A 13,451-nucleotide genomic window follows, 5' to 3' on the forward strand; every position below is an offset into this window, starting at 1 on the left:
TGTCTGTAAGTCTCTTTCTGTTTTGTAAATAAGCTCATTTGTATCATTTTTTTAGATTCCATATATAAGCGATATCATATGATATTTGTCTTTCTCTATATGGCTTACTTCACTTAGTATGGTAATCTCTAGGTCCCTCCGTGTTGCTGCAAACGGCATTATTTCACTCTTTTTTATGGCTGAGTAGTATTCTATTATATGTATATGTATACCACATCTTCTTTATCCATTCATCTGTCAATAGACATTTAGGTTGATTGGCTGTTGTAAATAGCACTGGAGTGAACATTGGGGTGCATGTATCTTTTCGAATTATGGTTTTCTCCAGGTATATGCCCAGTTACTTATTTTTTAAAACAAAATTTTTAAAAAATTTTAAGTATAGTTGATTTACAGTGTTAATTTCTGCTGTACTGCAAAGTGTTACTCATATATATAAATTTTTTTAAATTTATTTTTATTTAATTATTTTTGGCTGCGTTGGGTCTTCGTTGCTGCACACGGTCTTTCTCTAATTGCGGCGAGCAGGGGCTGCTCTTTGTTGCAGTGCGCAGGCTTCTCGTTGCAGTGGCTTCTCTTGTTGCGGAGCACAGGCTCTAGATGCATGGGCTTCAGTAGTTGTGGCACACGGGCTCAGTAGTTGTGGCTTACGGGCTCTAGAGCGCAAGCTCAGTAGTTGTGGCGCACGGGCTTAGTTGCTCCACGGCATGTGGGATCTTCCTGGACCAGGGCTTGAACCCGTGTCCCCTGCATTGGCAGGCGGATTCATAACCACTGCGCCACCAGAGAAGCCCCATATATATAAATTTTTCAATATTCTTTTCTTGCACCTGCTAAACCTGAACTCCCAGTCCATCCCTTCCCTATACCCCTCTCCCTTGGCAACCACCAGTGTGTTCTCTATGTCTGTGAGTCTGTTTCTGTTTTTTAGATAGGTTCATTTTAAAGCAAGCAAAAGTTTTTTGAATCAATAAAGATTCAGTCTACTTCTTTATGTTTGTGATTTTATCATTGTTAATTTATTTTTTGAGTTCATTACTCATTTTGTAGATTTTTGAGTTAAATATGTTCAGTTCTTTATTTTTCAATCGTGTTTCCTCATAGAAATATTTTAGTAGTGGTTATATAGTCACCGAAGGTGCCAACTTTGAAAGATAACACTCATTTGAGCATATAAGTTCGGGTTTATTTGTTTTAAAAGTAAACTCATTTTTTGTTACTTTGTATCCTCACTTTGTAGTATAATTTTAAAACGCTGTCTAATTGTTAATATGAAAACAGTACAATAAATATAACTATATCACAAAGTCCAAAATGCCTGGAAATACAGGGAACATAGTGCATTTATTACACTTCTTTCTTTTAGATGAAAAATTGGACTAATTGTTTTAAGTTTAGCGGTATCTCACCAAGAAAAAGATTCCTGGAGGTTGAAGAAAATTATTGATTGTATCATTTGAAAATAGAACTAATATTTTGCTTTAAAATTTGTTACTCTACTTTTTGTGCAGCTTGCTATAACACAAGGAAACACATAGTCACGTTTATATGATAATATTCTGCATTGAGGAGTGGAGACTTGGCAAAATTCAGTCTTATAAAGAAATTCTGTCCATCACAAATTAAAACAAGGCAGCTGTACAATTTCCATGCATTTTAACATGTTGAGCATGCTCCACATAAGTAAGCTTTCCGTAGCTCATCTGGAAGGTATTGGAAGGATAAAAATAGACTAAATGTTCAAAATTTCCATCCTAGGAGTTTCCTGCTTTTGCTTACAATCTCAATTGTCAGTTCAGGTCCTGGCTCCTACTCCACTCGGGTCTGTGCAAAGACAGTGGAAGCGTTTACGCCATAAATATTCAGGCTGCCAGATCATCTAGGCATTGGCCTCTGCCTGCCCTGAAACAGCTCCTTTCTGGTTCTTCTATCACAGTGGAAAAAGCAAAGGAGGGAGACTGTATAAAGACCCAGAAGCCAGGATGACAAACGTGTGGGATTTAGAAAGGGTTCGTAGGTTCCTTTTCAAGGAACGCTGGGCTTACGGAATCCATCAGTTCTGTGCTGGCTGGCATGTCAGATTACGCTTGGTCAGCCCAGTTCATTTGGGAGAATCACACTGTGGAATCTGAGCTTTTCTGGTTCATAGAGATAGATGGAGTCTGATAGTCACAGGGCACTTTTGCCCACTTTCTATCATTTTAGTTACTTTATTTCCTCAAGCAGTCCTTAAAACAAGTAGATGGAGATGATTTTCTGGAAACTATGTGACTTTTATTCCTTGTATTTGGATAGCACATTTCCTCTGTTCAGCCCAGCACTTCTGAATGGAGGTCTAAGTCATTAATTCATTCATTTATTTACCTACTATGTGGGGCTAGGTAGGTGTCGGGCCTCACACAGCAGTGAAGGAAGATGTGGTATGTGGCCTTATACATACTGGGGATGACCAACTATAAGCAAGTTCTTTGACAAATAATAAATTGCAGTTATGCCCGGTGCTATGAAGAAGTAGTAAGGGAAGTTATGGGAGTGTTGAACAGGAAGGCCTGGTCTAGACGGGGAGGGTCAAGGAAAACTTTACTGGGGTAATGACTTTTGAGATGGCAAGGATAAGATGAAACAGAACTGCTAAAAACAAAGAAGCCGAGTACAGTTTTAGGGCTGAAAAGAGTCAAAGATACCATCTACTGATGGCCAATCCTTACATTCCACAAATGAGAAAACTGAGGCCTGGAAGGTAAAGGGCGTTGCCTAAGGTTACGCAGCCTGTTAGCCCCAAGGCTAGAGACACAAACCCAGTGTGGTTTTTCTTAGGTGGGTTGAAAGCAAGATGCACTGAGTCAGAAGAAGGCTCTTAGGAATGGGGGAAACCAGGTAGGTTTTAAATTTAGCGCTGACTCTAGGTCAGCTGCCGAGCTACTTCCTCGGGTGGGGGAGGGGATTAAAGGTGAGTCAGATCTGCCAGCTTGCTGTGCTGTAGCATAGTTTTTATTTGGGGTGCGGGGAGGAGGTACCAACCATACATACACCCGAAACAATAAATGTGGAGTTCAGTTGGGAAACCAGTCACTGTTCTGCAGCTGTCTAGCTGTGTGATTGGGATAAGTCACTTAACCTCTCTGAGTTGGCATTCACAGATTATACTTTGGTATGTTTCCTTTCAGTCTTTTCCTGTGCATTTTAGGAGCTTGTTAGAGATCAGTTGTGTCCTATATTTCACCTCAGTCTTTAAAGACGAAAGTCTCTTGTTTGGGTAAGGTGTTGTTTAAGCCCCTTTTTAAAGAGTAGTTTGCCAGCCTGTGCTTGTCCAAACATCCAGAGAATAACTGTAGCAAGTGAGCCAAGCTCCAGGATCTGTAAGAATCGTTAGCAACTGAGCACATTTCTATAAACCAATAAAGGTTTTTATATTTTGTTCATCTGTTACCCTTATGCTGTTGCCACTTTCACATTCAGTGTGTGTAGGTGGAGAGTATGAGATAACAGCGTTACACAAATGAAAGTGAGTGGAAAAGGGCCGCTGTCCCTTTAAGGTAGTTTCAGCCCCAGTTCCCTCCCCTTTCCTGATTGACAAACCTACCCAAAGTCACATGATCCGCCTCTATTTGAAGGTCACAAAAAGCTGTTTCCTTTAGAGACAGAGGGGGAGAGAGAGAGCAAGAGGGAGAGTGAGTGTGAGAGTTAGTTCAAGCCAAAATGGCCGACAGAGTCTCTGCTGGTTTCTGAATATTTAAAATACAAAAAAAACAGATAGACAAAAAGAAATCATTTTTTGGACCTTTTTTCATTTCCATTTCTACCTTGTATGCCTCAATTTGCTGGATTTAAGCACTGCTGCACTTTATGAGGTTGGTAAATATTTTCAATTTTTTAAAACCAATTGATTTATATGGATCTTGTCTAACCGTTTTCACTAGTGGTGTTGCAAATCGACATTTGTCTTGCGTGGAGACTGGCTTCAGACATTTCGTGAATCTGTGTAAATCAGACCCGTGATGTACTTTTGGTTCGGCATTTTAGAAATGGAAAAGCCTTGGTAAAATATTTGATTTTGAAGTGATTTAATTGCACTTTTAATTTATAGGCAGATTTTCATCATCGTTTCTGTCTTGCAAATAAACGAAGCTGCGAGTATTTGGAAATTTGATATTTAGAAAGAGGTTTTTTTAAAAAACACAGACCTCTCCCTGCCCCCTTAAATCTGCTGCAAAAATTTGCATAAATATAAATGGGTTTGCATTCTTTCGGCTGCTAAGGCCGACAAAGGATCTGGGAGGGCAAGCACTACCACGGGAAAACCTTTTTCTTTTTTCCTTTTTTTTTAAAGCTAGGCCATCCTTCCTAGAGAGATGTAAAACCTAAAATAAGACCTGATCCATTTTAAACATCAGGCTGGGGGCGAGTGAACACCAGGAGGTTTGGGGTTTGTAGATTCCCCTGCTTGAAAACCTCCCAAGCAATGTGTGGATCACCCCTCTCCTCTGCGCGCGCTCATTTGCACTGGGTCTCTGTGTGTGTTCTCAAATATGTAGCCAGATGCGCTTTTATTTTGATTGTGGTTCGAACCAAATGGTGGGACTATCTTGTAAACATGGTGTTTTAAAGGGTATAAACAGCTATTCCTCCCGATTAGGAATTATTTCTTTATCAGTTTCTCCCTGTGGATTGGCTTTATTCGTTTCTCATAGATTACAATTTCTGTTTAATCTTACACAGATGAACTGGGCTTTTCAGCACAAATTCAGTATCTGTGTGTGTAGTTGCCCGTTTTAGCCACGTATCCATTGTGAAGTGGTCATATTGGGTCACCTAAATAAGTAGCTGTACGTGTTACCCCTGAAACTGTGTGTGCGGTGCACTGAAGTTAAATTCCATTACTCCTAATGCAGGATTCTAGAAAGCCTGGGAACAGGGAGGGAAGAAGGCTGAAAACTTGCTTTCTCAGAGCCACCTCCCCCTATCATTGTGAGAGTGTGATGTAATGCTTCTCGGTCTGGTGGGCTGAAAGGATCCTAGTTTTGATGCGGCGGGTAAATTGCCCCCCTCCCCCCGGGGAAATTACCCCTCCGCCCCCCAGCACATCCCTGGCTCTGAGAGGCCTTGTTTTCTTTTTTTTTCTTTCCTAATTTGTATCATCCTGATTTATGCCTTAGCATATTGGCATGAGAAACAGACTATTTTTCTAAATCTGTTACAAAGTATAGTTTAGAAAGGGCATTTAAAATATGCAAATAGGTTGAATTGTCATATCCCCATCATTAAATATGTAGACTTGAATTAAAGCTAATTAAGCATAAATGGAATAATTTTGATCAGAAGTGAGCAGTGGCTTTTTTTGGCTGTTGTTGTTTCCTTTTTAATTAATCTAATTATAAGATGTTTGCTGGACCTGAAAGTGTTAAAAAAAATGGAAAAAAAATGCTGGACCATTTTGAAAATTTGACAGTCTGGAAGAGGGTGTGTAGTGCTTTCAAAAGCTTTATTCACTGTTAAAATGGATTGGCCTCTTGTGCTGAAAATGGCCTGTTTCTTTGGGCCAATTGTGTGTAGATGAAGGGACTTTCATGCTAATTTAACAAAAAGACTTTCCATTTGAATTCATAAAGATAATTAAAGTCCTGTGTCTCTAAAGAGCAAGTATTTTATTATTTTTCTAAAATTAATGTTGTTACTATATTAGTGGAAATTAGTAGAGAAGTGACGGTTTAAATTCAGTGTAAATTTTTTTGGTGGTATAAGTTCAGCTTTTGTGTAAGAGGGATTGGAAACATTACAGTCAGGAGGTAATCTGGAACAAATTTGTCTCTTAAAAATTTTTTTTACAGCTTGAATTTAAAGGAAAAGACAGAAATTACCATACTGATAGGGAGTGTTGCTTTGTGGTAGACCTAAGGAAAATTAGAGCTCTGATTTTTGTTGTTTTTTCTGAAAATGAAAGCGCTTATTTGGGGCTTTACTTGTTAGATGATTCATTTTACGCCCATTTCCTAAGTTGGCCTTACAGAAGAAGAATGAGAAGAACCTAAGCTTTCCATGTTTTGCCATTAGCTTGTTTTTGTGGACTGTAAACATGTGAATAGCAATTTAATTCAGTTTGCAGAGCGGAGGGACCAGAAGCAGGGTGCCTGCTCTCTTAGGCAAGAAGGAGAATGATATAATGAACATTAACAGAATGCCATCTGATTCTTTGAAATGTTTTGGTAAATATTCTTTTCTCCTAGACAGGTTGAGAAGTGCGATAAATAAGACCTGGTTTCACGTATGTTAGGCATTATGGCTCTGATGAGTTTTAGAAGCTCAGCTGCCATTTTGGATCTAAGTTCCTGCAGGGCCAGTCCTTATGGCACACCAAACTATGGGAATTCAGGAGCAAATAAAAATGAGTAATAAATCAAGTGTGCAGATGGATGGTATTTGTGCCTTTTGTTGAAGTTTTCTTTCTGTTGGTAGCGTGAAATGAATCTAAAAACTTTAGAGATGTGGCTGATGTTATGAACAGCAAAACCCCAGGGATATTAGAACTTGCATGTTGTGGTTTTTAAAAATGAGACAGTGTATGCAGAGGAAGTTTCTTACTGGAGTAAAATAATATAATCCTCACTAAAGTCTCCCCACCCCCAATGCTGGGTCTACTTGTGATATTAATGTCATTATTCACAAGGCTAGTCTGTCTCAGAAAGAATTGTCACAGATTCATTATTAAGATTTTACTGAAACATCACAAAAATTGCTAGCGCCTATTTATCAGAAGTGGTATCTTATTTTTAAACTGTTTTTCAGTCCTTCCATCTGTGTGCCAGAAAGGAAGCATTGGCATCTTTGGTATATGGCGCAAACTCAACCCTGTTGTTCAGCTTTGAATGGCCATTTGTTATTCTCTGTCGCCACTGGGACAGTCCTTTAAAAATCAACTTCTAAAAATTGAAGCAGAGACTTCTAAGGCTTTTCCAGCTCTTAAACCTACAAAAAGACACAGAAAGAGTGATATGTGATGATGAGTCCTTCGGGTTCTGCAGAGCAGGCCCCAGCAGATAACAGTAGTAAGGGCTGGGCCTCACCCTACCCAACTGCCCCAGAACTGAAAAGTTTTGGAGAAATTTAATTTTTACAACTCAGTATAATCATTGACCTTCTGCCGTTGAAGACCCTTGGACAAGGCCCTGAGGCAACACAGGTGAATGTTCTTTGTCCCTCCCCTCAAAGAGTACCCATCTAGTGAGGGAGATACCCAGGTAAAGAACCAGTGGCTTTACCTTGGTGCTATGTGTGCAACAGTTAGAACAAGTACCTGGTACATAGGTAGCCTGAGTATCTGCATTAGGAGAACCCTTATTTAAAGAAGCCAAATAATTACTCCTTATTAATTTTAAATTATCATTTGGATATTAGATTTAAAGGTGGGGTTTCTGATCATTGGCTGGGGAGTGGGGCGGCCTATGCTAATTGTTTCCTAGTACAGTATTGTTCAAGGGTTTACACTAATCCGACTTCCCTCACCTGCTTCTTGTGATTAAGACTTGTGGTGGAGTGGGTGGGGTAAATTGAAGCCACTTGGCCTGAAAAGGGATTTAACTCGCCATGGTGACATTTTAACATGTTTTCCTTTCTTTCTTCAAATATTCAGCAATCATTTATTATGCCAGGTGCTGGTGTAGGTGCAGGGGGAGCTAAGAATTAATTTGGTCAGCCCATCGCCCTGAACAACCACCGGTTCATGTGGAAATATTTGCCACCTGATGACTGTCTAACCTACTGCTTTGGGTTATGACTAGGATAATGCTATAGTTCTTTCACCTGATGGTCTCCTTACTGATAATCAGGGAATGAATGGTAAGTTTTTGCTTCTGGTAGTTCTAGAGACTTCGATTTAAGGTTTGACGAGATAGTCACTTTATCCTTTTTTTTTTTTTTTAGGCCTGCAAAATTATCTTTTAAATTATCTCTGAGAACCTTGCAACTTAAGTTGCCTCCCTAGTTACTCTATCATATCCCTTAGTTTTACTATTTTTATGCCCCTTAATTGTGTCAGTATCTGAAATCACATTATTTGTGTGTGGTACATCACTCCCCACAAACCAAAGCAGACTTTAGTGTTTTGCTTATTGCTCAATCCTCAGCATCTAGAATAGGGCTTAGCACAAGTAAGTGCTCAATAAAAATGTGTTTGAATTAGACCTGAGTATAAGGTCACCAGGACCAGCTATGTGACCATAAGCCCCTGTTTCTTAATCGGTAAAATGGGAATAATACGTTGTTGGGAAGCAGAAGGGAAATGCTGTATGAAGGGGCCAGCACCTAGTCTCGTTGCTCAGTGTTTCCTTCCCCTTTGCTCTCTCTCTGTTAAGTAAACCAGAAAGGCTTTTATGGCCCCACGGATGCCTGATCCTCTCATGGCTCCCAGGATCATGACGCGCGGGCACTGATTGCCCGGAGCTTCAGTCTGGATGAGGACAGGAGCAGCGCTGAGCCTTTTCTTTTATTCAAGTCCCTACATTCCTATGGTCTGAGGTCGTCTCTCCCTGCTCTCCAGTTCCCTTCAGGCTCTGCCTCTGTGGTGTATCCACATTTGCTTGGCTGCTTTTCATACATTCTGTGTTTTGCATCAAAAGGTTCTCAACAGTTTCAAATGAATTGGTCTTAAAGTTTACAAGGCAAAGGAGAACATAAAATACAGTGTTTTTTCCTTCATTTTCATTGTCCTGAGCCTGCACATGTAGAGTCTATTTAACCAAACTGGTAATAGTTTTGACTCAAAAGACAGATAAAATTAAAATTTAGTTCAATTGCCCACTTTATACAATGCTGTTGAATTAATATAGATGACAAATAGCTTTCATTCATTGACCTTGGACTGGAATTTATTTCAAAGAAAAACAAAATTTTTATCTGTTCATTCATTACAAATAATTATTTGAATACCTATTACCTGCCAGACATTGGGATAAGAGCTAGCATAGGAGTAGTAGGAAGATTTTTTTCCAGGTACCATTGCTGAAGTTAGAAAGAATATAAATGCAAGGAGCCTGGCCAGTCCTCAGGGTGTTGGGTGATTACAAAAGAGGGACACCCAACCCACATAGAGGGACCAGCTTATGCAAGGGCCCCAAGGCAAGAGAGGACTTCAGCATATTTGGAGAACTGTATGTAGAGTACTTGGACATGGTTGGAGGGTGATGTGTGTAAGAGAAAAGATAATCTGGGAAATGAGAAGTGAAACTGAAAAGGTTAACACTGGTGAGTTGCGGAAGAGTCTATAAGTCATGTTTGGAAGTCTTTATCCCAAGAACAATTAAAGGGTTTTCAGCAGGAATTTCACGTGATCAGATTGAACTTTTGAAAGATATGTTCTAGTTGGACTGTAGAAAATGGCTGGAGGATTGAGTCTAAGACCAGATGGTATTGCAGTAATCTCAGGTGATGGTGGCCTGGGCTGACAGCAGAGCTGGGAAGAAGTGGATAAATCCAGAGACATTTAGGAAGAAGATTTCACAGAACCTGATCATTGAGGGTTAGGGTTGGGGAAATAAAAGATGACACCTCTGTCTCTGGCCTGGCCTGCTGATGGATGGTGGTACCATTCACAGAGTTAGGGTCCATTTAGACGAGAGACACATGTGGGATTGAGGAAATGAGTTCAGTTTTGGAGAAATTTAATCTTGGGGCATCTAAATGAAGGTCTGGAGTAATTAGATATCTGGCTGGATATAAAGATTTGAGAGTCATCAGTGGTCCCAACTTTACCAAGATTTTCCTTTTCAAGTTGATTTCTTTGGTAAGATGTCCAGAAAGGGCAATGTGCAGTGCAAGTGCTATTGGGTACCGTTAAAAGAACACTATTTTATAAAGATGGTAAGACCACAGATGTACTCCCATTACTACAGTGGTCACCATTAGAAATACAAAAGGAGTTTGAGGGAGGAGAAAGGCTAATTTTGGCTGGGTTGATCAGAGAAGTCTTTATATGAGGACCTTTTATTTGAGCTGAGCCTTAAATATTGGGCTGAATCGTGAAGAGCAGACATGAGGGCAGAGCATTGTAGCTGGAGGGTTAGTTGTGTTCAGAGGGGATTGAAGGGAGTTTGAATGTCTATGGGAGAGCTGGGACGCCTGCTGAGTAGTTTGGATTGCCATGGCAGATAGTGGGGGTCTGTTGAAAGTCTGATGGCAATGTGATCAATGTGGTATTTTGAGAATATTAGTATGGCAGTGAGGCAGAGGAGGACTGGGGGTGGTGGGTTGGGAGAGGGCAGGACTGAGGGGAGAATTGAGATAGCAGGCCAAGTAGGAGGCCTGTCATGAAAGGGCCTGCCATAAGACTGTGGCAGTGGGGCTAGAAGAGGGACCAGGGACTCCAGGTTTTCAAGGTGAATGACGGGAATCTTCAGCAGAAATGAGGATGAGGAATTCCAGGTCAGGCATACTGAGTTTAAGGAGCTGGTGGGATTTCCAGATGGAACTGGTTAGCAGGCAGCAGGCACTGCGGAGCTGACGCTTGAGAAAGAGGTCAGAAGTGGAGATAAAGAATTGGAAGTCATCCACATAGAAGTGATAGTTGAAGCTGAGAGGAGATGAGGTCACCATGGGTGCAGAGAATGGAAAAGAGAACTGAGAATGGGGCCTTGGGGGCAGGAAGAGAAAGAGGACCTGGGAAAGGATTAAAGAAAGGTGCTTGTGCAGGACATTCATGAATCACTGAAGATGAGGGAAGGACTTCTCAATCTCAGATGCGGTCAGCAGGTTTTGATGCCGCACAGGAAGAACAGTATTTGGTTATGGCAATGTCCCCAAACCTGGTGTTGGAAGGTGTTCCAGTGGGAAAGGTTTGGGAATCATTAGGTTATGCCAGCACCATTCAGTAGAAATAGAATGTGATCCATGTGTTATTTTACATTTTCCAGGAGTCACATTAAAAAAAATAAAAGGAGGGAATTCCCTGGCGGTCCAGTGGTTAGGACTCTGTGCTTTCATTGCTAAGGGCCTGGGTTCAACGGGGAACTAAGATCCTGCAAGCCATGCTGTGCAGTCAAAAAGAAAAAAAACAGGTGAAATTAATTTTAATAATATATATTTTATTTAACCCAATATGTAGAAAAAGTTAATTCAACATGCAACAGATTTTAAAATATTAATGAGATATTTGACATTCTTTTTTTTTCATACTAAGTTTTCAAAATCTGGTGTGTGTTTTATAACATGTTTCAGTTTGAATGTGAAATTTTATTGGAAATGTTTGATCTGTATTTAGATTTGATAAATTTTACAGTTGAAAAAGTACATTCACATACCCAAGTTTTTTCAAACATACAAAAGTTTTCTGGTAGTAGAAGTAAGTTATCAATTTAAAAAAAAATTTTTTTTTTTTTTTTTGGCTGCGCCGTGTGGCTTGTGGAATTTCAGTTCCCCAACCAGGAATTGAGCCTGGGCCACGGCCGTGAAAGCTCAGAATCCTAACCACTAGGCCACCAGAGAACTCCTTTAAAATTTAAATTAATTAAAACTAAGATACATTTAAAAATTCAGTTTCTCAGTCACGGTAGCCTCATTAAAAGTTCACACTAGCCATGTGTGGCTACGAAATTGGACAGGGAGGGTTTATGCAGAGTAAGATAGGCTGCTTGCAGCTAATGTGTACTTTGGAAATAGCCAGAGTCACAAAGCATTCTTCCCATCACAGAGCATTTCACAGGATTGGTGTTAGAACACATGTGGGCTTATGCTAATGAAATTTTTAGAATTGAAGGGGTCAGATCCTAATTTTGCTTGTGAGGAGATGAACCTTTTTTTTTTTTTTTTTCCTTCGGTATGCGGGCCTCTCACTGTTGCGGCCTCTCCCGTTGCGGAGCACAGGCTCAGTGGCCATGGCTCACGGGCCCAGCTGCTCTGCGGCATGTGGGATCCTCCCGGACCGGGGCACGAACCCGTGTCCCCTGCATCGGCAGGCGGACTCTCAACCACTGCGCCACCAGGGAAGCCCCAAGGAGATGAACTTTTTATGCATAGATTGTAAAATTTAAAACAGGAATTTAAAAAACTGTTTTGGCTAAGGTCAGCTGGATGGTACATTGGTAGAAGTTCTTAAGCATAACCAATTTGTGTCCAGTTTCAGTAATGCTAGGTACAGAGATTTAGTTGGAGGGTGGGAGCACTCCCTCCCCCTTTTTGAACTCTGTGGACTCAGTGAGTTGCCAGGCTTCAGGTGGGGAGGTGACATTAGGATTCCAGTGTTCTCAGAAGCTTTCAGTCAGCGGTCCCAGCCTTCTCGTATAAGGGGGAAAGGGTGCCAAAGGGTTAATTATTTTGTGCTTGAATCTCGCTTCTTTTTGGCAGCCTGCAGGCTGTTTGGCCATAGACTATCATACTCACTTTGTATTTCTTGACATCCTGGGCCAATATAATATTAGCTAAATATGGGTGGTTTATAAAAAAGCAGGTTCAGAGATTTTTGTTTAATGGTCTCATTGATTTATATTGCTTTGTAGTTGCTAACTAGACCTTCTAGATAATAACCTGTAAAGATAGAAATGATCTTGAGTTGTGCTTGGAACCAAACCTTGTTCACACTGGAAAGTTAAGCATTGCTTTTGAGTTGGTGCACAATTCCATTTCGGTGGACATAGAGGACCTTATTTTTCTATGAAGTTTAAGAGTTTGGGGTGTCAGTTATTCTGTGAAGTCTTGCTTTTGTTTTTTAAATCAATATGGAAATTAATTCCTTACATTTTTGTTTTCCTTTAGAAGTGCATTTTGGTTATCCATGCCTTTGTAAAAAAAACCAGACTGTGTAGTGGTGGGCTTACGTAATGCCCTTTAATGGCTTAAAAAGAGACCTAGCACAAGGTTCCTTGCCCCCCTCTCAGGAGCCCAGAGCAGTGAGTCTTGTACCTCTCGGTGCCATTCTTTTTTTTTTTTTAACCCCTTGCTTGCATAAAATAATTGCTGTTCTTTTTATACCAAGAAGTTCCTATTTATAAGCTGAAGTTAGACAGCTAATTGGGTAGCTTAGAACAGTGGCTTTCAAACTTTTTGATTGGATCTACACTAAGAAATACAATTTGATTGAGGCCCTGTACATACATGAAGTATGCACGGAAGCAAAAGTATTTATATTTACTTTCTGATACTACGTCATATATTCTATCCTGATATAGGCTACTCAAGTCCATTTTGTAAAACAAAAACAAAACCAAAAAAGCTGATCCCAACCACTAAAATGATTTAATGATCCACTCTGGGTTGTCTCACTGAGGTTTAAAGAATTTTTAAGGAACCACTCGTGGGTTGCCATATTCCAGGACATGATCCCCAGTTTTTCTGGTTTTGAGAATCAAATTTATCAGTCCACTCAGTTGCCACACCAACCAAATTCATTAGCGATTTTTTTTTTTTTTTTTTTTTTTTTTTGCGGTACACGGGCCTCTCACTCTTGTGACCTCTACCGCTGCGGGGAA

General features: G+C 40.3%; 1 protein-coding gene across 17 annotated transcripts in view; it reads left to right on the plus strand.

Annotated features, from left to right (window-relative positions):
• TNRC6B (trinucleotide repeat containing adaptor 6B) overlaps window positions 1–13,451 on the plus strand; it is a 283,431-nt gene that overhangs the window by 113,583 nt on the left and 156,397 nt on the right. Inside the window, exon 1 of one of the 17 annotated variants that reach the window (XM_028490628.1) lies at window positions 3,648–3,851. The exons of the other annotated variants lie outside the window; for them this stretch is intronic. Within the exon in view, the coding sequence (XP_028346429.1) occupies window positions 3,847–3,851 (5 nt within the window). The 5' untranslated portion in view covers window positions 3,648–3,846. Of the gene's footprint in view, window positions 1–3,647; window positions 3,852–13,451 lie in introns of those variants that run through there. 17 annotated transcript variants of the gene reach the window in all.

Source organism: Physeter macrocephalus, chromosome 6 (assembly GCF_002837175.3).
Source record: "Physeter macrocephalus isolate SW-GA chromosome 6, ASM283717v5, whole genome shotgun sequence".
In the NCBI taxonomy this organism is placed as follows: Eukaryota; Metazoa; Chordata; class Mammalia; order Artiodactyla; family Physeteridae; genus Physeter; species Physeter macrocephalus.